The 22,580-nt window shown below is 45.9% G+C and overlaps 1 protein-coding gene across 3 annotated transcripts in view; it reads right to left on the bottom strand.

Annotated features, from left to right (window-relative positions):
* si:dkey-94l16.4 (transcription factor 20) overlaps positions 1–17,925 on the bottom strand; it is a 29,668-nt gene extending 11,743 nt beyond the window's left edge. Inside the window, exons 1-3 of one of the 3 annotated variants that reach the window (XM_039739298.1) lie at positions 17,329–17,656; positions 9,249–12,133; positions 3,763–4,221 (exon numbers count right to left, since the gene is read on the bottom strand). In XM_039739298.1, coding sequence (XP_039595232.1) covers positions 4,204–4,221; positions 9,249–12,125 — 2,895 coding nt within the window. In that variant the 5' untranslated portion in view covers positions 12,126–12,133; positions 17,329–17,656 and the 3' untranslated portion in view covers positions 3,763–4,203. The other 2 variants (XM_039739297.1, XM_039739296.1) reach the window with 2 other exon arrangements.
* Positions 17,926–22,580: the final 4,655 nt, after the last annotated feature.

Raw genomic sequence — 22,580 nt, 5'->3', positions numbered from 1 at the left:
TGTATCAAAGTGTCATAGCTTCAGTGTTGTCCCACAAAAGATATAATAAAATATTTACAAAAATGTGAGGGGTGTACTCACTTTTGTGATATTATATATATATATTATTTTGTATTGTCACACACGTGCGAGTAGGAGGCAGCTAAAGGGTTTACGTAATGGGAACACCACATCCGACCAGGGGGCAGTGGGGTGCACTGACTATCTTTCTCAGTTCCCTGCAGACCTTTCCCGAGAAATCCTGGCACCTCCGAAGACCTCACTTCCGGTTCTGGCTCCTTCGATAACGTCATTCCTTGTCTAGATGACATCACTTCTGGTCCCGGCCCCTTCAACGACATCAATCCCTATATGGGCCTTTAAAGCCGCCATCTTACCACCGAGGAATCACTTCTGTTTTGGACTCAGTCTTGTGAACATCTCGTTATTTTCAAAAGCCTTTTGCAGCCAGGGATATTTATACAGGTGGCTGCCCCAAACCTTTTCACGATGTCTGGTCTGTGTTTCGATCATCAAGGGGGTCAGGGCTTTTGCAGCTGCTGCCCCTCGCCTGTGGAACTCTTTACCTCGTCGTCTACAATTCAAAACGAGATTCAAGACTCATTTCTATTCACTTGTATTCCGAGACCTTCAGTAATAATTATGGTTTCCTCATGGTGATTATGTAACATTACTTTTATTTATTATGTATTTTATTTATGTTCTTATATTTTATTTCTATTTATGTTATTTGCTTGTTTTCTTTTATTCTATTATTGTAAAGGATTTTGGCCACAGCATTCCTATGTTCTTTTAAATGTGCTATATATATATATATATATATATATATATATATATATATATATATATATACACACACACACACACACACACACACACAAGTACCCAAAAAATAACTGGACTCTGTACCTGGCGCCCAATCTCGACTTAGTTGCAAATTTCGCCGCTAGGTGTGGCACACTTACAGTATTCTGTGTCAGTCTGTCACGTGCCGTTGCTCAAACGCCATTCCGTGTCGGTTTTACTTGGTGCTGATTGAACGTGTTCTGCAGTTTTTGTGATGGGTGATCATACAGATCAGCGGAGTCTGCGTTCAATTTGGTTTCCTCTTAGCTGCTGAAACCGTACTGATGCTTGAAACTTTTCAAATGAGGGGAAATGTCGCTTGAAGACCAATCCAGATCTGGCCGAACTTCCATAATTAGGAACAATGAAAATGCTGAAGAAGTTCGCAATACAATTTACGGAGATCGTTGTCGGACTATTGAAGAGATTTCTGAATTGACTTGTGTGTCTTGGAGTTCCTGCCATCCTGCCTACTCGGCCTTGGATAACGGTCCTTTTCAGCAATTCCAAAAATGTTTCCACCAGCAGGAAAACCGTTGGGACGAGTGCAGTCATTCACATGAAGAGGACTATGAAGGAAGCTAAAGTTTCAGCAAGTAAAATTATTAAAAAAAAATTTTTCCCCCCAATTCCGGTTATTTCTGGGTACCCCCGCGCATACATATTTATATATTATATGCAAATATTTGTGCAGGCGGCCAAAAGCATTTTCTTTACGTTGGCCAAACAGTAAATGTCAGCAAACGATTTCTGAGGTTAATTTGAAATGTCCCACTTATGACTGCAGCCCCAGTTTTCATAGCATGAGGGTGATGGACCCTTAAAATGGCATCACGAGGTGCGTTTGAAACAATGGGCTGTTCCGGAGATCCCTGTAGAGTTGGAGGAATCAGTGACAAACATTAATGGGGGGCCCTCTGTTAGAAATGTTTGGGTGAAGTCACCACAGTGAAGACATTGGTGCAAGTGCAGGAGTCAGACTGGTACAAGAAGAAGAAGATGAATAAAGCTGATGGATACTGTGATGAAGAGTGCAGCCAACAATTCAACAGCACTTTCCTAACAAAACAGTTTCTAGTCAACTGTAGCGTTTTGCTTTTAGATCAAACTAACATCAAGCCCAGTTGCATTCTTTTTGAGCCGCCATCTGTAATAGGATCCGAGTGACTTTGAACTTTTATGGAGTAAGGAGGCGATAGAGCGGTTATCAGGAGGGCTTCCCAGACGACTACTGTATTCAGTTGTGCTTGAAAGTTTGTGAACCCTTTAGAATTTTCTATATTTCTGCATAAATCTGACCTAAAACCTCATCAGATTTTCACTCAACTCCTAAAACTAGATAAAGAGAAACCAGTTAAACAAATGAGACAAAAAATATTATACTTGGTCATTTATTTATTAAGGAAAATGATCGAATATTACATATTGGTGAGTGACAAAAGTATTTGAACCTCACGGATGATCAGTTAGTTTGAGTGTGAGTGGGCACCCTGTGTTATTAAAACACCAGGATCTATCAAAGTCTGCTCTTCACAACACATGTTTGTGGAAGTGTATCATGGAACCAACAAAGGAGATTTCTGAGGATCTCACAAAAAGAGTTGTTGATGCTCATCAGGCTGGTAAAGGTTACAAAACTATCTCAGAAGAGTTTGGACTCCACCAATCCACAGTCAGACAGATTGTGTACAAATAGAGGAAATTCAAGACCATTGTTACCCTCCCCAGGAGTGGTCGACCAACAAAGATCAGTCCAAGAGCAAGGCACACGTGTAATAGTCGGCGAGGTCACAAATGACCCCAGGGTCACTTCTAAGCAACTGAAGGCCTCTCTCACATTGGCTAATGTTCATGTTCATGAGTCCATCATCAGGAGAACACTGAACAACAATGGTGTGCATGGCTGGGTTGCAAGGAGAAAGCCACATTGCTGCTCATCTGCAGTCTGCTAAAGATCACGTGGACAAGCCAGAAGGCTACTGGAAGATTTTGTGTACGGATGAAACCAAAACAGAACTTTTTGGTTTAAATGAAAAGTGTTATGTTTGGAGAAAGGAAAACACTGCATTCCAGCATAAGAACCTTATCCTATCTGTGAAACATGGTGGTGGTGGTATCAGGGTTTGGGCCTGTTGTGCTGCATCTGGGCCAGGACAGCTTGCCTTCATTGATGGAACAATGAATTCTGAATTATATCAGAGAATTCTAAAGGAAAATGTCAGGACATCTGTCCATGAACTGAACCTCAAGAGAAGGTGGGTCATGCAGCAAGACAACCACCCTAAGCACACAAGTCGTTCTACCAAAGAATGATTAGAGAAAAATAAAGTGAATGTTCTGGAATGGCCAAGTCAAAGTCCTGACCTTAATCCAATCACAATGTTGTGGAAGGACCTGAAGAGAGCAGTTCATGTGAGGAAACCCACCAACATCCCAGAGTTGAAGCTGTTCTGTACGGAGGAATGGCGGTGTGCAGGAATGATCAAAAGTTACCGGAAACGTTTAGGGGGGTCACACCAGATACTGACAGCAAAGGTTCACATACTTTTGCCACTCGCTAATATGTAATATTCCATAATTTTCCTCAATAAATAAATGACCAAGTCTAATATTTTGGTCTCATTTGCTTAACTGGTTTCTCTTTATCTACTTTTAGGACTTAAGTGAAAATCTGATGATGTTTTAGGTGATATTTATGTAGAAATCTAGAAAATTCTAAAGGGTTCACAAACTTTCACGCACCACTGTATGCTTAGCGAGCGGCAGCCATCACTTCTCACTGCTTTTAATGGTTAACCTTCTGACAGCCAACTCTCTGGAGGATGCCATCTAAAATATGCTTTTTATAGTCAAAGCATTTAAAAAATGTGCAAATGGACACCTGAATTCAAAGGCTTTAGTTAGTTGTTAGGAGGCCATTTTATTTGAATTTGTTGTGATCTTGTCATTACATTTTCCCAGTTTGAGTTTTGAAGCAGAGAGAGTTGACATTTTGCAGCACTCTGTTTCCATGTAGTTTTCCAGTGTTGGTAAAATCAGTGGCTGTAGTTTCTGACAGGACCTTAGACTTGTGCAGCGCGTGACGTCCTTTAGCACAACCGGACAAAAGGTCCGTGCTGACATCTCGTCTCCATCTGAAATTGAGGACAAACTCCACAAATCTTGTGGCAAATTTCTGTCATAAGCGTTCCTGAGGAGAGAACTGTAGGCAGCACGTCTTGGGGCTTTGATGGCAGTTTGTTTGGTGCTCCCTGCTTTATCTTTTTATTTTTGTCTGTGTCTTCTTCTGACCTGTCAATCCGTAGCAGCGCAATAGTCTGTAACTGCTAAGTAAACGTGATGTGCTTGTATGTTGATCTACAAAGACTTAACGAACTAGGATTTAAGAAAAAAGGAAAATTACACGTTAGGAAGTATTCCTTTTAAATATAAACTGCAAACGCGAGCAAAACGAAAACGGAGCTCGAACATCGAATATTCTACATGGTAAGCAGTCTTGGGCTTTTTCTTCTTTGCCGTATTATTATCAACGGTGCTAAAAGTAAGGATTTCCTTCAATTTGCTATGAAGAAAAATGACTTGCATAGGTAACAATTTTATTTATATCCCTAATATGTGAATCGCCTGCACATGTCCAGTCAGAGAGGTCTCCACATCCCTGTTTGTTAGTCTGTGATGAACGATTTGCGGCACTTGGATGCTCTGCTGACCCGCAGTGTGAGCACAGAAGGGGCTAAGGAGGTTAAACCTCTTTATTCTTGAGCATGGAAACCAACTTCATGTCGTCAAAATTCTAAACTTCACAAGTCTTCCAACTGACTCTTATCTAAACCGATAAGCATCAGTCCGTACTGAAGCAGGTGCTGAATTTAGGGGGGCACCCAATGGAGCACATGGAGACAAAGCAGAAACCTTCACAAATTTCTAAATATCACTGGATGAGTATTATGGGACGATGGAGGTACTGGATAAGCAGACAAGGTTAAATGACAGAAAAGAAAAAAAAAAAAAACAATTAAGGCAGTAAAAGAATTCAGATGTGCCACCCACCGAATGAGCAAGTGCACATTTCTCAACGGGCTGCGCTCTGCCCACATTCAAACGGCACATGGAGCTTTTGGAGTTTGTGCAGTGTGTTCATGTTTTATGACCCAGTCAGACTGCAGGGTGGTCAGGGCTGCCGTTTCGACTGCTGTTCAAAGTTACTTCGACTCAGGCAGGAAATCGAGAAAGAAGAAACCACCAGACTGGGCACAAAGGTTGGTCTTGAAAGTCAAGCACCTTGCCTGGCTAACTAAGGCCGGAGCCTCCGTGGTACACACACGACACACTTTGATACACCTGGTTTACTGCCAAAAGCGGTCCTAACCCTAACCTCCCGAACGTTAGTCCTTAGCGTCACTCAGCCAACTATACAGATATGTCTCAGGGAAGTGTTAGACCCAAGTAACGGCATTGATGCATCTTCTCGTAGCCTCACAATGGCGTTTCACAAGAAACGTTCTTCGGCAGCTCTCGATATGAGCAGTGATAGCGAGTGACGACGGTGAAGTGAAACAGCCTTCAGGCAGTGAAACCAAAAGCGATTCTGATGAACCCAAAAGGGACCCTCACATCGGGGGTGCTTGTGACCCTGCTTGGAACAAACCAGCAGCACAATTTGTAATAGAATAGAAATGAACGATGAAAGCCAAGATCCACTTACCTACTTGAAGTTATTTCGTGATGATGATGCGATCGAAAGAACTGTTGTTGAGACGCGCCGTTCTGCTGAGCAGCGTTGGGTAAATGACTGCAACACCACACTGTGCTCCCATTCAATGACATACCACTCAAGAGACACGTTTGACAGGGTGTACGGTATTCGCATCATCATCATTATTCATTTCATATTTTTATTATTTGCATCATCATGCTTTGTACTTTTAATTTTTAATTACATTTTTAATTACATTTTTTGCATGTTTTACAGTAGAAAGATGAGATTGAATGTAATTTTTCAAGCCAAAAAATGCAACACATTTTATGTTTTTTTGAGAAAATAAATGCAACATCGTTAAGGAGGTTAAAGAAATGTCCCGGCCAATAATTTTCTTTTTTTATATGTTAACTAATCCCCCCATAGTTTGTAGTGATGGACAGACTTACTGTTTCTGATAGAATTGGAGTCTCTGCTGACCAAATGCTGGACAACAGAAATCAAAAACAGCCATGGGAAAGAAAAAAAAAAAACCACAACTATCTCCACATTTTAAGTCCCGCAGTCGTAAATAAATAAATTCTTTGCATTTCTATAGCGCTTTTCTCACTACTCAAAACACTCAGCAATTGCAAGTTAAGGGTCCAACAGAGCAGAGTCCCTATTGGCGTTTACGAGATTCGAACCAATTGCCAGTGCAGATCCCCAGCCTCAGAGCCACCACTCACGTTGTACGTTTACAACATTCGAAACACACGTCTGTGAACTAAAACAGCGATAAAATAACTCACTTTCTTGAGAATGAAAACGTCACGCGCCGAGACGTGAAGGTGCCATCATCACCCTCACATTGACAGCAGTGAGCTACACACCGGTGAACGCAACTCTGCTCGATGAAGTATTTCAGACCCGCACAAATACGTCTGCTCTTCTTCAGGAACTTCTAGTTCTGCCTTTTGCAATCCCGATAATCTGGTGTTGCACAACGTTAGCCAATGAATGAGCTGCTGCTGGGCTGGACAGCTGACCCGTCAAAGAGGTGGGGAAACGCGTCTTCACGTCAAATGCCCCTTCATGCCCGTGTGTGTGTGTGTTCCATTTTCGAACACAACAGCAGTTACCAGAAGTGGTTTATTTGACATTTTAGTAAAAATACAAACGACTGGATGACATGACGTCGATTATCCAACACGAGTAACGTTGCCGCACATTTTTGTTCTGTGGATGTTTTTGACAGTTTGCTGTTGTCCGGTGTTGGTCACCACAGACACCTCTTGTATCAGAAAGTTTGATATCCCTGATCTGCATGAAGTGAATACCTTGGCTATCACTACAAACTACAAGGGATAAGAAACATATGAAAAAATTAATTATTAAATTAAAAAAATTAATAAAATCGCATAAATGTATGTAATTAATTGTGATTAATCGCATCTAAGATTAAAACATGTAATTCTAAAATGAATACATGAATCATGAAGTAAATACACACTGAATCACAAATTTAACGTAGAATCAACACAAAGCAATTCAAAGTTTAAACTTTAACTTTATGTTAACCCAGGCCTTTAGTGACCTCTTGAGCATGGCCATCAGCAGTGTGTCTGTCCGAGTGTCAACCTCGTTACTGACATTCATGTCTCTGGTGACTCTTCTCATGAAGTCAGTAGACGAATTGGTAGACTACGGGGGGTCATGAGATCACTGGAAAGAGATGGGTGGATGGCACTCTGTAAAAGAACGAAGGTCCAGGTCTTCAGTGTCCTGGTGCTCCTGTTTGTGAGACATGGACGCTATCCAGTGACCTGAGACGAAGACTGGACTGCTTCATGTGTGTCTCTTCGGAGAATCCCTGGGCCCCACTGGTGTTGTTCACGGAGTCCCGAATGAGGCACATGACCTGCATTGTGAGGGAGTGTCCGTTACGGCACTATGGCCATGTGGCGCAATTACCCGAGGGTGATCCGGCTCATGGGGTCCTCACTGTTAAGGACCAGGCCGAGGGGAAGCCCAAGTAACACCTGGCTGCGGCAGATTGGAGGGTCATTTCCAAAGCGTGGGACTCCATGGACCATGTGGGGGGTTTCCAAGCAGGATTTCCGAGCTGTTTCGTCATGTGATGGGTGCGACAACTTGCCGTACCAGTGCATGCTCCCCAACCTGACCTGACTGGATAGTTTAAACTCAAACAATGTCTTTAAACCTGAACTTTTAACAAAATTCGACTTTAAATTTGAAAGCCTTCCTAAAAAGAAAGTTGAAAAGGAGGGCAAAAAGGGCACTGCTGAGGGCAGCTTTAATTAAAAGAATAAGCCTCATACCTTAAAACTTGTGTTAAAACTCCACAGATACGATCTTCAATTGCTCACCACCATCAGCAACTTGATACTTCTACTCTACATAAGTTTGCAGTGTTGTGCCCTCCAGGTCCTGAGCTGAGAGCAACGCACACCTCAAGTGGTCGAGAACAACTGGAGGGGCCGACGTAAAAGCAGCTCCGTGATCGCCTTCACTTGAACTGCACTCAACTCGTCTAACACCCTAAACGGTGTTCCACTCCAGTGTTGCAGCCCAGAAGCACGCCGCTCTTTCACGGTCACTCCCTTTACTCTCTCCATGACGTTGGTGCACACCACGTGGCTCCTTCTCATCCGCCCACGTGCGACTCCTGTGCCCCGTCAGACGACAAGCAAAAGTGCTTCCACACTCAAGCCCGTCTCTCGTGCTCCTTCCACCCTTTTACCGAGACCACCTCTTCCTCCTCTCACTCAGATGTTTCATTCACCTTCTGAAAGCATAGCGCTTAGTAGCTGTCCTGCCACATGACCCTCAGCATATCACCAGCCTGATCATTACACTATTACTGTTAAAAAGAAACACACGAAAACGTTGCTCTGACCAAAACACTGCCTGAGGGGTTTGCCTCGTTGCCGGCCATTGGATGAGACAATATCTAACACATTAATCAGGCCACATTATTTGAAAAAAAAATTAAGGCATAGACTTTCCCATGTCTAGTAAAAATATTTTTGGGAGACGCATTCCTATGAATAATACAAATATACAATAATAATAATTTTACTTGACATTTAGAAAGCTTAATTGAACTCAAACGGACTAAAAATGAGGCAGTGGCCTCATACCAAAGAACACCACAAACCAGACGAGCGTCCCGAGCAGGCAGACTTGAGCCTTCTCCTTTACGGCGAGTTGAAAGGCCGCAGTCGGCGTTGAGGAGTGGAGCTGCACACCAACATTTCAACTTCAGGGATCGCGATGCAGTCAAATTGGTCCCAGTGCAGCTGTGTGTGTCCTGTGATGGAGCAGCGGCCCGTCAAGGGTTGTGACCATCGCTCACACCACGACCCACAACTGGAGTAAGAGGGCTTCAGAGAGTATGCATGCAAGTTTGAAACAGTAAATAAGAATTTCTGGCCTACGAAATGAAGTACTCAACTCGCAGGATTCACGATGGCTCACAAATCTCTCACGATGGCTCACAGACACTCTACACGGTACTCCTCCACAACAACGCCCTCCTTACTGCAATTGCTTGCCTTCTCTACTCACGTCTTTATAAGCCAACCCTCCCTTCATGAATTGAATTTAAATTTACAGCACACAACTAAGATGTCCCAACAACAACCTAAACGCCAAGACCTTCGGTAAACGGGACATGGTAATGAACAAAAGCAAATCTTACCGTCTCTTGTGCCAGCTTCGTCGCCTCTTCCAGCCCATAGAGTTTTCCTTTAACCAGGTACACCCCAGCACACCATATGGCACAGTCTTCATGGACCCAGTACTCGCAGTCATCCAGCGGAACCAGTGGTGGACCAAACCAGTCATCTGAACTTGAGTCACTCTTTGGTTTTTTAGCAGCAGGACTCCCCTTCTTGCAGTCTCTCTCGCTGCTCCTCCTGCACCTCAGGCCTGGCAGTGCTGCCTCCATCGTGGCCGACTGGCCATGTCTTGTTGACCTGCCGAGAGGCTCGGCGGTGGTGGCAGCAGCAGCAGCCGCTTGGTGTTGCCTTCGTCCTCTGACAGTGAAAGGGGAATCCGAATCGTCGACACCGAGGTCGTCTTTTAAAGTCCGTACATCGTGACAGGTTTTTGCTGACGGTTTAGAGCCGTCAGGGTAGTACGGCCCATGCAAGTCTCCCAGGTCCTTGGCATTGGCCGATCTTCTACAAAGACAACATGTCAGATGGCTTCTTCTCCGTGATTCGGTGCTCAGACGGCCCAACACTAAGCATGAGGTGGTGGGGACCTGCCCAGAGCTGTAAGCCTGGCAGCCGGAGAAAGTCGATTTTCCCTTTTTCAGTTTTGTCTTCTCTTCCTCTGGATAGTTGATAACAGTGCAAGTCGAGTATTTGTTCATTTCCACCCTCACGTAAGGTACAAACGTGTCCACCCTGTTGTCTCTTTTCTCCTCTTTGTAATTCACGTACTTCAACTTGATTTCTGGCTCTTTGGAAACAAACACTGCTGACTGCCCAGTTTGGAACTTCTTCCTCTTGCGCGTCTTTTGTCCAGGCTTTTTTGGACCAACAGGCACTGCTTGGTGTGACACATTTTTCTGCTGCGATATAGCACTTTGGGTGCACGGCTTGGGCTGTGCCGTCGACCTAAGAATCTTCTTTACCGGTTCAGGTTCACAGGTCGACCGAAGAACCTTCTTTACCGGTTCAGGTTCGCAGGTTGACCGAAGAACCTTCTTTACTGGTACTGGTTCAGGTTCACAAGGTGACCTAAGAACCTTCTTTATGGGTTCAGGTTCACAAGGTGACCTAAGAACCTTCTTTACCGGTTCAGGTGCTGACGGATGAACCCGGAAGCAGACAGCTCTTTTCTGCCTAAAGCCTTTCAGTGTACTAACTATTGGTTTGGAGATGACAGTACCTCTGAACGGTTTAGGGTCGTTTTCGTCCGAGTTATGAGGTTTGCTTCTTAATAGTCTGGCCTCGGCGAGAACTTCCGACTCTGAGCTACTACTCGGGTTCTCAGGTGGCCTCTCCTCTCTGCAGACTGCTGCATCAAATGAAGGGAGTTCTTGAACTGAAAACGTCATCTCACTCTCAGGACATCTAGCTGGGATCTGTGGCTCCGAAATCTTGCCTTTGTTACTGGATGAACTGCCGACGCTGCAGGCTTTGTGTCGAGATGGAGTGATATTCTGCACTATTTCTTCTAGTCGCATGCCCCTTCTAGGGCGGGGAGGAAGGATTTTCCGTTCTAATGCTCTCTCTTGTGAACGGCCTTTGCCATTGAGAGTGAAACTTCCACAATTCTTTGCCTCATGGTCCTGAGATGCACTGCTCTGTCCATCAGTAGCTATACTTTCTTGTGGCAAGCCATTGAGGAGATCGGTTTGGTCAGAGGCAGCAACCGGTGAATCCGCCATCGGTGATGACACACTGGCGTGATCACACTTATCAATGTCTTTGACGGAAAGGTCGCTGCCGGCGACTTCCAGTGGACGAGCCCCATCGCCTAAAACTGGTGAACAGGATTCTGCCACAGGAATATTGCCTTGTTCTTCGATGTGTGGTTCAGTCTCATGGGTGGAAGCTGCTCCGGCCTCCACATCATCAAACTCATCCTTAGGCGACAAAGAATTTAGTGTGCGAGTAAAACCTGAACTGATTCCATTTTCATCATCTGAGGTAGTGGGCACGGGAAACTCTTTTGCTATTAGAGTGCCGTATTCCCCATTTACTGGGCTTTCAACGTCGTTAAGGCTTGAAATGTTCTCCCCGTCTCCAAGGTCTTCTGCATCTAAAGAGCCATGTGGGTTACTCGAGCCGACACTTGCCGGTGCACTGGCAGTTTCGTTCAGCGTCGCTTTATCGAGCCACGGCTCGGCAACTGAATCACCCGCCCCATTCTGCATGTGGTCCCCCTCGTCCTCGTCAAGAGGAGAGTTGTTTTCACAATGATTGTGTCCATTGTTCTGCTGAAGGCCTGCGTGATCACACAGTGTTGCAGATGCAGTTCCATTCTGACAGACGGACTCCTCTAAACGATGTAAAGCCCTGTCACTTTCCTTCTGGCAAGTGGTCGGCACACTGGACTCGGCTAACGCAAGGCCAGGCTGGCTCGAGCTTGGCACCGACTCATAAGCACTCACGTCCTTCCAAATACCTCTGTTTGTGTCCCACTGATCTCTACCAGGCACTTCATACTGGGGTGAAACGGGCATGTTAGGCTCATAAGGAGCAGCATGTAGTTTCCCATTGACCGTTGGCGCACACAGAGGAGAAAGCTGTCCTATGGACTGATGAGGAGAAAAAATATGAGAGCGGTTCACGTAAGAAAGGGTGACCGTTGTATTAGAAAAGGCATCATCCGGCTGGACCTGGTCATTCTGCGGGGCAGGGTCCTGGAAGACGGCCTTGTTACCCGAGTTGATGCCATACCAGTTGGGTTTATTGAAGGGCATGTGAAGGGCATCGAGTGCGCTTCCATTACAAGGTGCGTCTCGGAGCTTTCTGGAAAGTTCAAAGGCTGACGGGAGGCCATGGGAAATGTCTTGTTGGAGATGTAAACCATCAGCCTGCTCAGGTGCTGGAGTCTCCATGTCAAGCTCTGAAAGGTAAAGGAACAAACACAATGGCTCAGTTTACTAGGAAAAAAGGAAATGAGGGAACAAACTGCAAAAGATGCACCGTAAGTGGAACCCTAAGGAACTGAACTGGCACCGCTTTTGAACCTCGCACGTCTAAAAAGAGACAAAAGAAAGTGATTATAATTAATAAAAGTTGTAAAACCATTAGAACTGCGCTCAGATCTTCAGTAACAAAACACACACTCAATGAATAAGTTATAAAAAAATAAATGAATTAAAAACTTCACAGGCGGCCCTCACGTACTTACAGCGCATTCAACCAAGTCGTCCGAGCCTTCACTGTCTGCACGATTTGTTGTGTTGTAGATTTCACTTTAAATAAACACATTTGTGCCCCTCAGTCTACACTCAACCCCTCATGACAAAGTGGCAGATTCAGAAACGTTTGCAAATTTATGAAAAGTTGAAAACTGAGACCTCTCACTTCTACGGGTATACAGACCCCTTGCTGTGGCCCTCCTGTTTCCTTTAACTGCCCACTCAAGAAGATGGAGTCCGCCTGAGAACAACAGAACTGACTGGACGTCATTTAGACAGGCACATGTGTACCGAAGTATAAGGAGGGGGTCCCACAATTCACACTGCATGTCAGGACAAAAAAAAAAAACAGGCCATGAGGTCCAAGGAACTCTCTGGAGACCTCGGCGATCAAACTGTGGTCAGGTACACATCCGGGTGAGGGGATCAAACTGACCCTTAAGGTTTTGAGTGTTCCCAGGAGCCCAGTGGCCTCAATAACTGAAATGGGAGACGTTTGGACCTACCATAGCTGCTCCTAGAGCTGGCCTTCTTGCCAAACTGAGGGCCTTAGTCAGGGTGGTAACCAAGAGCCCAATGGCGACTCTAAGAGAGCGTCAAACGTCCTATACGGAGATCTGAGAACCGGTCAGAGGGATGAGCATCTCGACAGCGCTCCATCAAGCAGGCATTCATGGTCGAGCAGCTCGATGGAAGGTAGCTTCGAGTAAAAGGCAAAGGAAAGATTAAAGTAGGGGTCGCCAACTCCGGTCCTGGAAGACCACCGCGGCTGCAGTTTTTCCTTCTAACCCTTTTCTTACACTCGGGAGCCACGGTGGTCCTCCAGGACCAGAATTGGCGACTCCTGGTTTAAAGGGCTAGCAGAGTAGGAGGAAAATGATTCGTGGGTCTGACGAGACAAAACTTGAACTCACTGGGCCAAACTCCAAGCACTATACCTGACAGAGGAGACCAGGCCCTTCTCACCACCTGCCCGATACCATCTCTAATGTTAAGCCATAATGGCAGCAGCATGATGCCATGGAGGTACAAGGGCAGGGAGACTGGTCAGAAGTGAGGGAAGGTCGAAATATCGAGAGGTCCTCCAAGAAAACCTGCTCCCGAGTGTACGTCACCTCAGACTGCCATGGAGGTTCAATGTCCTAAACCATACAGCCAAGACAACGGTGGAGTGGCTTGGTGTCAAGTCCCCGAGTGCCCATGAGCCTCACAGAACACGCGAAGATGACATCCAATCTAAAGGAGCAGGAGGGGATCTGCCAGGAAGAATGGGATAAACCGGCCAAATTCCAGAGTGGACGGCTTATAGAGACTTACCAAGAAGACTGCCAAAGGAGCGTCTACAAAGTTCTGCATGAAGGGTTGGAATGAATAAATTTACAGACATTTCTGAAACCCCGCGTTCACTCTGTCATTATGGGCTATCGAGTGCAGATTGATGGACACAAATGTCAAACTTACCCATTTAAAATGAAATCTACAGCACAATAACGTGCAGAAAATGAAGGGGTCTGAACCCACTGTGTCTCGGATATCGCGGCATCCTACCAATCCAGTGTTGACTTTGAACGGGTGGTTGATTTGAAGGTCCCACCACGGTGCTCAGACGTTCCACAAAAGTCCCCCTGGAGTCAGAGTTCAGCCCAGTGTACAGACGTTACGCATTGCCACTACTTTGGAGGTCATCTTCGCTTGTAACAAACACACACTGAAGCCAACAAAAGGCAGCACTGGGGACCTCACTCAGACCACCAAGAGCATTGGCCTTTGTGGAATTCTGTCAGCTGAGCAATGAATTGTGTGCTCAAGAAACCCACAGAATTTAAAAAATAAACCAGGAAGATCGTTCCAACATGAAAGCACAGGAATTGGAAACAAACTGCCAGGTCACTGGGATGAAGTGAGGGTCCTACGTGAGACTATCAGGTGGGCCTAAAGGGGGCCGAGAAGTGAATGCTCTCCTCTGGTTTGTAAATCCTGTACATTTAAAAAGAAAAAAAAAAAAATAATTAGAGGTGGGAATACGTCAAACCACCCATCCTCCTGATGTTTAAATATTATAACTTATATAATCAAAGCAAAAATGAATAAAGCAGATTGGTATTACACAATGTACATTTTAAAATCCAATACAATGAAACTTTAAATGGAGCGTAAAGTAAAAATCACCGGCGATAAAGAGATGCCTGCTCATCAGTCCGTCCGTCCACCTTCAGAACTTGCTTAGCCTGCTCACACCGGCACATCAATGAACACGCTCCTCATGGAATGGAGTAAAAAGTCAGGATGCTCCCAGAAAATCCACACATTCTCTCTCTCTCACACACACACAGAGACTCTAAATGTCCAGAACTCCTGACGGTAATCCTGCCGAGATCAGATAATCAGTTCAAGGAGTCCACAAAGTGAGCCACTGGGCACCTGTGCCACTCGTCAGGAGGATCACGGCCACAAAATGTAAACAAAAAAAAAAAACAAAAACACACACCTGCTGCTTACTGGCACAGCATGGAGAGAAAGCACCCCCTCACGTGAACATCTCGCGCAGGATGACAAGAGCGGAGGTCGTGGTGTCACGGTGGGGACAGACAGACTGAGGATAAGCTGTGCTCAGTCACTAAAGTCCGTCACGTACAGCTGTGTGTTTTAAAGCTGCAAACAATGAGAAAACACCACAGTGACCCATGGTGATCAATGTTCAAACAGACCAAAAGTGGCACCAAAGGGTGGGCCCACCAAGGATTAAAAAGGTTTGATGTGTGGAATGAATGGTCATTGTGTCCAGCGCCTACCAGGCAGGAGAAAGTCACATTTCAAAGATACGGCAGAGCTACTCAGTGTCAGGCATGTGCGCCCATGATGGCCTGTGGGTATCACACGAGCCACACCTACCATTAAATCACACACCGCAGTTTAAATAACTGGCTCGCTATTTCACAAACCCTCAAGTATTATTAGCTCATAAAGTGGCCAGATTTACATCGCTTGTCCCATAATGTTAGCAGCCTTCTACCTGACACACACACACACACACACACCAACACACACTTGCAATGCAGCAATCAAACCTGAAGACAATGGCAATCGACTGCAGGGCACACTCACACCAGGCCAGATTAGGGAAGCCAATGACCCAGCAGGGATGACTTTAGGATGTGGCAGGAGCAGCGCAATCAGAATCCAATTTCAATTTATTGGTCATTTTCTTCACCCTCTGACAGAAGGCTAGACTCCTAGCATAATATGAAAAATAACAGAAGATTCATAATCACCGACCCTGAAATAATCTAAAACGATACCCCCACATGCTTGTGTGTGTCGTTTGTCATTTTTAACCTTCTAAGAGTGGTTCTTACAGGGCTTGGAACACTCCAATGATGTCCGACTTGTGAAATAATATAAAAACGACACTCGACATGTCTGTATTACTAATCCCCATTTCTTTCAAGTTTTAAGGAGTAACTTTGGTCCCTTGTATCCCATTAGGAGGTGGGTTGATGCGGCCTGCGCAGCTTCAGGTCCTTCTGGTCATTTCTGCTGAAGACACCAGCAGGTTTACTCTTCATCATAAGAGAGTCACTTACTGCACAAATGATGGTCCACAACTTGTCTCAAAATTAGTTTATTGGGTCTACAGGTAAAAAAATAGACAAACGCCAAAAAACTCAATATCTTGCATTGCAAGACATTAAGAGGAGTCAAGCAGAGCACCCTATGTGGTGGTGGGTTCCTCCATACTGACAAATCAGGAGGTGCCAGACCAAAAAAAAACTGAAGTAATTTCAAAGTGTTTCTAAGTGATTCTTATTAACACAACGCGTGACTTAACTAAAACTATGTCTAAAAACCATTCTGAACAGGTTCTAATTAAAGAATTGGTTAAAATGAAAACTTGCTGCCGCTGCGGTTCTCCACAATGTAATTGAGGATCCCTGTACTAAAAGTTTAGATCCACACTGCCAACCCATTCATTAAAAAAAGTAAAAATACATAAATATGATGTATAAATAAATATGGGAATTAAGTGGCTGTTGTGAAAGTGGACTTCAATCCATATGCTCCAGTGAGATGTCCGAATGGTACAACCTGCCACGCACTCCCTCAACATCAGTCTGGGTACAGTCGGAGAACAAGACACAAAACACAGCAGAGTATATGGCCTTAAAATATTTAATATTGGGGGGGGCAAACCCCATACTAATAAATTCAAATATTTAAAAGGATGTCGCCTGTGCCAAGCTGGCAGATGGCTACTTCATGCCCGGTCAGAGATCTACCTACACTGCCTTACTTCAGTATTTTTTTTCCCCCAGGTCCCCCTTATTCGTCCGCACACAAGGAATCGGATTTGGGGGTCCCATCCATCCAAACCGAACTCTCGAGTTGCTGTCCCCTCTCTATGCCCATATGCACCAGCCCGGTCACTAAGGCGTCGCTCTTCAGATCGGATGACACCTATCGGATTACCCCGAGTATTAAAAGGCCACACAATGACCGATCTCTCGCTTCCCGGCCCCCCGCGTGACGTTTCAAAGTAAATAAACTCGAGGGTGCCGGCAAGCTAAGACAGGCGACGAGGGGCAGACCGCTCCGCTGCAGGACGGGCCTGTCCACAATGCCATGGCGCTGCTGCTGTCAAAAGAAAGCTCCGTCAAGCGGATTAGCGGCTGCCGCGACCGTCGCGCTCCTTTTGTCTGTCACGCAGGTAGACGAGACGAGTAAAGTCCAAGCCCGGCCGCCCCCAAGTGTGGAACACGAACATCCCAAACTCGAACCTCACGTTGAAGTTTGGATACCAAGTACGTGTCACCGCGGTGGAAGACACAGCCTACGGTACAAGATAAAAAAAAAAAAAGACTTGAACGAAAGGAGCCTCCGCGTCACAGGAGTCGCTTACCTGCTGTTGAGAAGTAAAAGGGAAACGCGTCGCCTCTGTGACGGCGTCCGCACACGATTTCTAAGTTACTGTGGGCTTATTTATTGTGTCCAATTCCGAAATGGCAGCTTCCCCGCATCACCGTGGTGACCGCTATCGTCTCCGCACGCGCTACCATGTCGGGCTGCTTACGGCTTTCAGTCCCCAGCGCCGGCCACTCGCCTAGGCCCTCAGCCGCTTGAAACAATAGAGACAGCGGGCCGGGCGGGCAGCAGACAGAAGGGTTGAGCGTGTGCCTCTGCGGGAGCGAGCGGGCGCGTGCACGGCCGAGTGTGCGTCTGTGTGTTTTAAAAGGAAAAACTTACCGTAACGCCTATCGAGAGCTTATGGGGCAGGCGGCTGCGGAGGAGGAGGCGCCAGTCAGTTACTCTCCCTGCTGCCTCATTTCGGCACGGACGCACTGCTCACAGCTCGGCCGGGCTTTACTGAGTCCTCGCGCTTGCGGTTCGGGGGGGGTGGGCTAAGAAGAAGAAATGAGGAAGAAGGGAACAGGCGAAACAAACCGAAAGGCCGCTTCTTTTGACCCGCGCCGCTACCCGTACAACAGCAGCTGCAAAACACAAAAAGGAGTCCGCGAACAGGCGGGGGTTAAAATCATGGGAACGCGCAGCCGTACGCATGCGTAGAGCTTCGCGCACTTGGGCTAAACACGTGACCAGCCTGTCTTCACCTCCAAGAAATCTGCGCGCCGTCGTGACGCAGCGACTGGAGACGCTGAAGTTCCAGGAAATGGCAAAGGAAAGCCAGTTGTCATTGTCACCTCCTGGAACTTGACTAGCAGCGGCGCCGCCGTGAGAGAGCAGCACTTGAGGACAGGACATACAGGTAACCACGAGAGGAAGAGGAAGGAGCGCGTTAGGAAAGTGAATTTGGAAGACCGTTTAGAAGGATCGGCCGCTAACGGCGGGGCGCAGTGTGGTCCCCCTTCGGCTGCACAGGTACAATGTGTATAGTGCGGCCGATGGTGCATGGACACCCTTCATGGCCCCTCTTCTTTTTGACAGTCAAGTTAAAATGGCTTTTTTTCACTATGGCACATGCCCTTTTGTGTTTTACAATAATGTCGCTTCCTTCCCAGTGCCTTGCTGGCCGCCCCCCATTATAATGATAGACAGTACTTTGTTTGTCCCATTAGCAAGTTATGATCATATATGTTAAAGTCACAAAATGTTGTTGCATAATTGTGTCTAATTTATGGTCGGGCAGACTTACACACACATGCAAATGAAGTAATGAAAAACCATCACATCTTCTGCATTAAAGGAACTCTCTTTGGCTAGGAAACGCCTTAGAAGATGAAATGCCATCGCCACACCCTGAGACATTAAAATATCAGTGTCATTTATACAAAATGTCAGGAATTCCAACACGAAATGACAGCAGACTATTTGTAGAGTTTTTAATCCACATCTATACGACAAGTGTCTGTGCCTCTGTCCTGTTGCTAGGTCTGTCGTTCCAACAGATGGTGCACCACAAAGATTAACATTGTGTTTACATAGAGACATGGGATACATGACTAAAAACAGCAGGCTGTGACGAGTGACGCGACTCTGCCATAGTTTCACAATGGCAGTGCTGTACAAATGCTTTCCAGGATGGCCAGCTCAGCCCCAGTATCTGCCCCTTCTTTCATAAGGCAGGGGACATCAGAAAGATGTGCCCAGAATACCCCGGTCCACCCATCCTGTGACTTAAAGCCAAACAGTTTGATAGGACGGAGACACTGGGGATGTCAAACTACATGACTGCCAATCATGGCGGTGGGCTGTGGCTGCCTCTCCATAACTAAGGTTAGGTCAGTGAAGTCTAAGAATGTCAGTAATGAGGCGGACAAAACACGCGGCCAGTTGGCAACAAAAGAGGAAACGGCAAAAACGCGAGAGAACAGCATCCTGCCAAGAGCTTCATTGGGAGGTGTAGCGCAGTAAATGGCGCCCACTCAGTCTCCGTCTTTAGTGATCACACAGCGAGACTCGAGGCCCTCTACAGATTCAGCCCAAAGCCATCAAATTGTGTTCTCGCCGCGCAAACTGAGGGACCAGAGGCACAGGGGGACGGCGCCTTGTCATCTCCTAGAAGCAGCCGGAGGGTGCTTTTTAGTTTCTAGAAGTTTCTCTACTGCAGAATCAAGAAGAGACAAGTCCCGAATGAGGCACATGACCTGCACGGAGTGTCAGATACCGAGTGTTGAGTTTTCATTACTGTACCTGTCAGCCATAATCTGCAAAATGAAAAGAAACAAAACGCTTGAAATGTGTCACTCGATATTGATAGGAGTGTCACTCTCTGAATTGAATTACTGAAATGAATGAACTTTGATGAAATTCTAATTTATTCCGATGCACCTGTATAACATGCATACATAACCCGATTATAATTAACGTAGTAAAAGGGCAAAGCGCATTGTCTAGCCAGAGGATCTGTGGTCCAGTCTGATGGCGGTCAGCTCCGCTATAGGATCAGTCATGCAGAGCCCGAGCCGCATTGTTCACGAGAGCCAGGAGCTTAACTTCCATTGTCCTCTGCGCTGCTCCCCCCAGACAGTCCCCACAACGGCGTCGGCCTCCCGCTTCACCCGTTACGACGACGCCTCACTTTTCATGTGCAGCCTGCCGCCGCCATCTTGTGACACATGCTCAGCTTCGGCCCTTTTCATACGTGCCATTCATCCTTACAGCTCAAGTCTACGTTTCTCTCAAGGTCCACCACCCCCTGGTATTTTTGTACCCGCCGCTCGTCAGCCTCTCCTCCCTGGGTCAGGTGAACGCCGCTCTACCTGAAGCCCAACGCGTTCTCCTTGGCTCTGCTGGTTTTCTCCACCACTGCGATTGCCAGCTTGGGAAGGGAAGACTGGCTTCCTTATTGGCTGGCACCTCGTCATGGCCCAAAACTCCCTGCCAGTGCAAGAGATTGAAAGATGTCATCATAAGAACAATTTTGTCAAGAGGCAGCCATTTACTGTATTTTCCCAATGATAAGCTGCAGAAAATGCTCCAAGATAAGCCACCCCATGACTGAATTTACCAATCAGAAGTAAAAGCATCTAATTTGCATGCCCATCGGCCTTTGCAACTCTATAGTGACATTATAGTGGAGTGTGAACAATTAAATTGATCAAAATTTTGCACTTACCGATATCACGCCGCAATGCAAGTCCTATGCTGCAGAATTTAAGCTCCAGGTCGTTGCTTTCGTGAAAGAAAACAGCAATCGGTCAGCTGGACACCACTTTGAAGTGGATGACAAACAAGGTGGAAAGATGAGGAAGCTTCTGCCACGTAGGCGCACAAGTAAAGCAAGTTGGCCAAACTTAGAGAAGTGACTTAAAAGAATGGATTCTCGCATGAGGACAATCGGATAGTTTCAACAGCAGCCATCGAAATGAAGGCACGAGGAATGGCGACTGATAGGCCATTTAAGCAAGCGGCACCCAACACGCAGGTTTGTAAAATGAATGTACAAGACACGGCCTCTCGTTGGGGAAATACAGTAGTCCAAAGTAAGTGAGTAGGGAGTGATGAAGTAACTTGAGCAGAACATCATCTACACCACATCTGAAGGTCCCAAACGTCCGGCACCCTGCTTGGCAGTTTATTCCACATGTCAGTAGCGATTGGTATGCAGAAAAAAACATTCAAACATTTGTGCAAAACACGGCCTTGAAGGAAGAATACTCCACCCAGGACAGATCAGCTCTTGTCTCATTAGTAACGCTGGCTGGTTAACTCGCATGTTTGTGTGGAGCCTGGAGATTTAATAAAATTAAAGTGATACCAAGGGCTTGAATGGGCAACCAATGAAAACAGCAAACAATAGCAAAATAGCCATAAAAAAACCCAACAGTGTGCCATTAGTCTTGTGACAAAATCCAAATGTCAGGCTCATAGCATCCAAGTGTTTGTGACATTTGTGGGAAATCCTCCTGCACAGCACAGCACAGCACAGCAATGAGGGGGAGCTTCTACACTGAAGACAAAACGGAGGAAAAGAACTTGGGGGTAACTACTGACTCGGGACAGCATTTTTTCACTTAAGAAACAGAACAAAAGTTAGATCTCTTATATCACTGAAAGATGCTGAGTTCACACTTTTGTTTTCAGTCGACTAGATTGCTGTAACGCACTCCTGTCAGGACCACCTAAAAAAAGACATCAATCGATTACGGCGAGTGCAGAAAGGAGCTGCTAGAATCCGAACTAGGAAAAGAAAACCCGAGTCTGATGTCACTACACTGGTTACCTGTGTCTTTCAGAACGGACTTTAAAATCCTGCTTATGGTTTATAAAGCCTTAAATAATCTGCTCCATCTTACATCTGAGATTGTCTCTCACCTTACACTCCAAATCGTAACCTTAGATCCTCAAGTGAGTGTCTACTTAGAATTCCAAGAACAAAACTTAAAAGAAGTGGTGAGGCGGGCAGGCGGCCTTCTGCTGTTATGCACCTCAAATCTGGAATCGCCTGCCAATTGGAATTCGCCGGGCTGATACGGTAGAGCACTTTAATTAACTGCTGAGAACACATTAGTGTAACATGGCCTTCTCATAACTTCATTTTAGTTTAATCCTGATGCTCTGCATATTCAATTTATTGTCATAACTATTCATGGTGGCTCTAAAAATCCGTACTCACTCCTACTCTCTCTCCTGTTCTTTTTCCGGTTTTCTAGGGTTGCGACCTCCTGCACCACCACCTGATCAAAGCACCGTGATGTCCTACATTGATGGATTAAAGGCCAGAAGTCCACATGACCGTCATCATCAAGTCCTGGATGAGAACCCTGAATACCATGAGGACTGATTGAGGTCACTGATGTGAGGTAGAATGCCTAGAGGGGGCTGGGTGGTCTCGTGGCCCCTGCAGATTTTATTTTTTTTCTCCAGCCGTCTGGAGTTTTTTTTTGTTTTTTCTGTCCTCCCTGGCCATCGGACTGGACTGTTCTCCGATTTTAATTCGTATTTTGTCTTTTGTCTGTTTCTCCATCATGATTGTAAAGCACTTTGAGTTCATCATTTGTATGAAAATGTGCGACAGAAATAAATGGTGGTGGTGTTGTTGTTGAAGACACGCCTCCCTCGTCATTCATTGGTCAGCAGCCGTGCTTAATCACTGGCTACCCTGAAGCTTCACACACTGCTGTCAAAATTCAGATGGACCAAATAAAAAAATAAAAAATAAAATCAGGACTGCGCTCCCCTCGACTCTCTCGT

Source organism: Polypterus senegalus, chromosome 17, assembly GCF_016835505.1.
Source record: "Polypterus senegalus isolate Bchr_013 chromosome 17, ASM1683550v1, whole genome shotgun sequence".
Taxonomy (NCBI): Eukaryota; Metazoa; Chordata; class Cladistia; order Polypteriformes; family Polypteridae; genus Polypterus; species Polypterus senegalus.
This window is presented reverse-complemented; position numbering and strand designations above follow the sequence as displayed.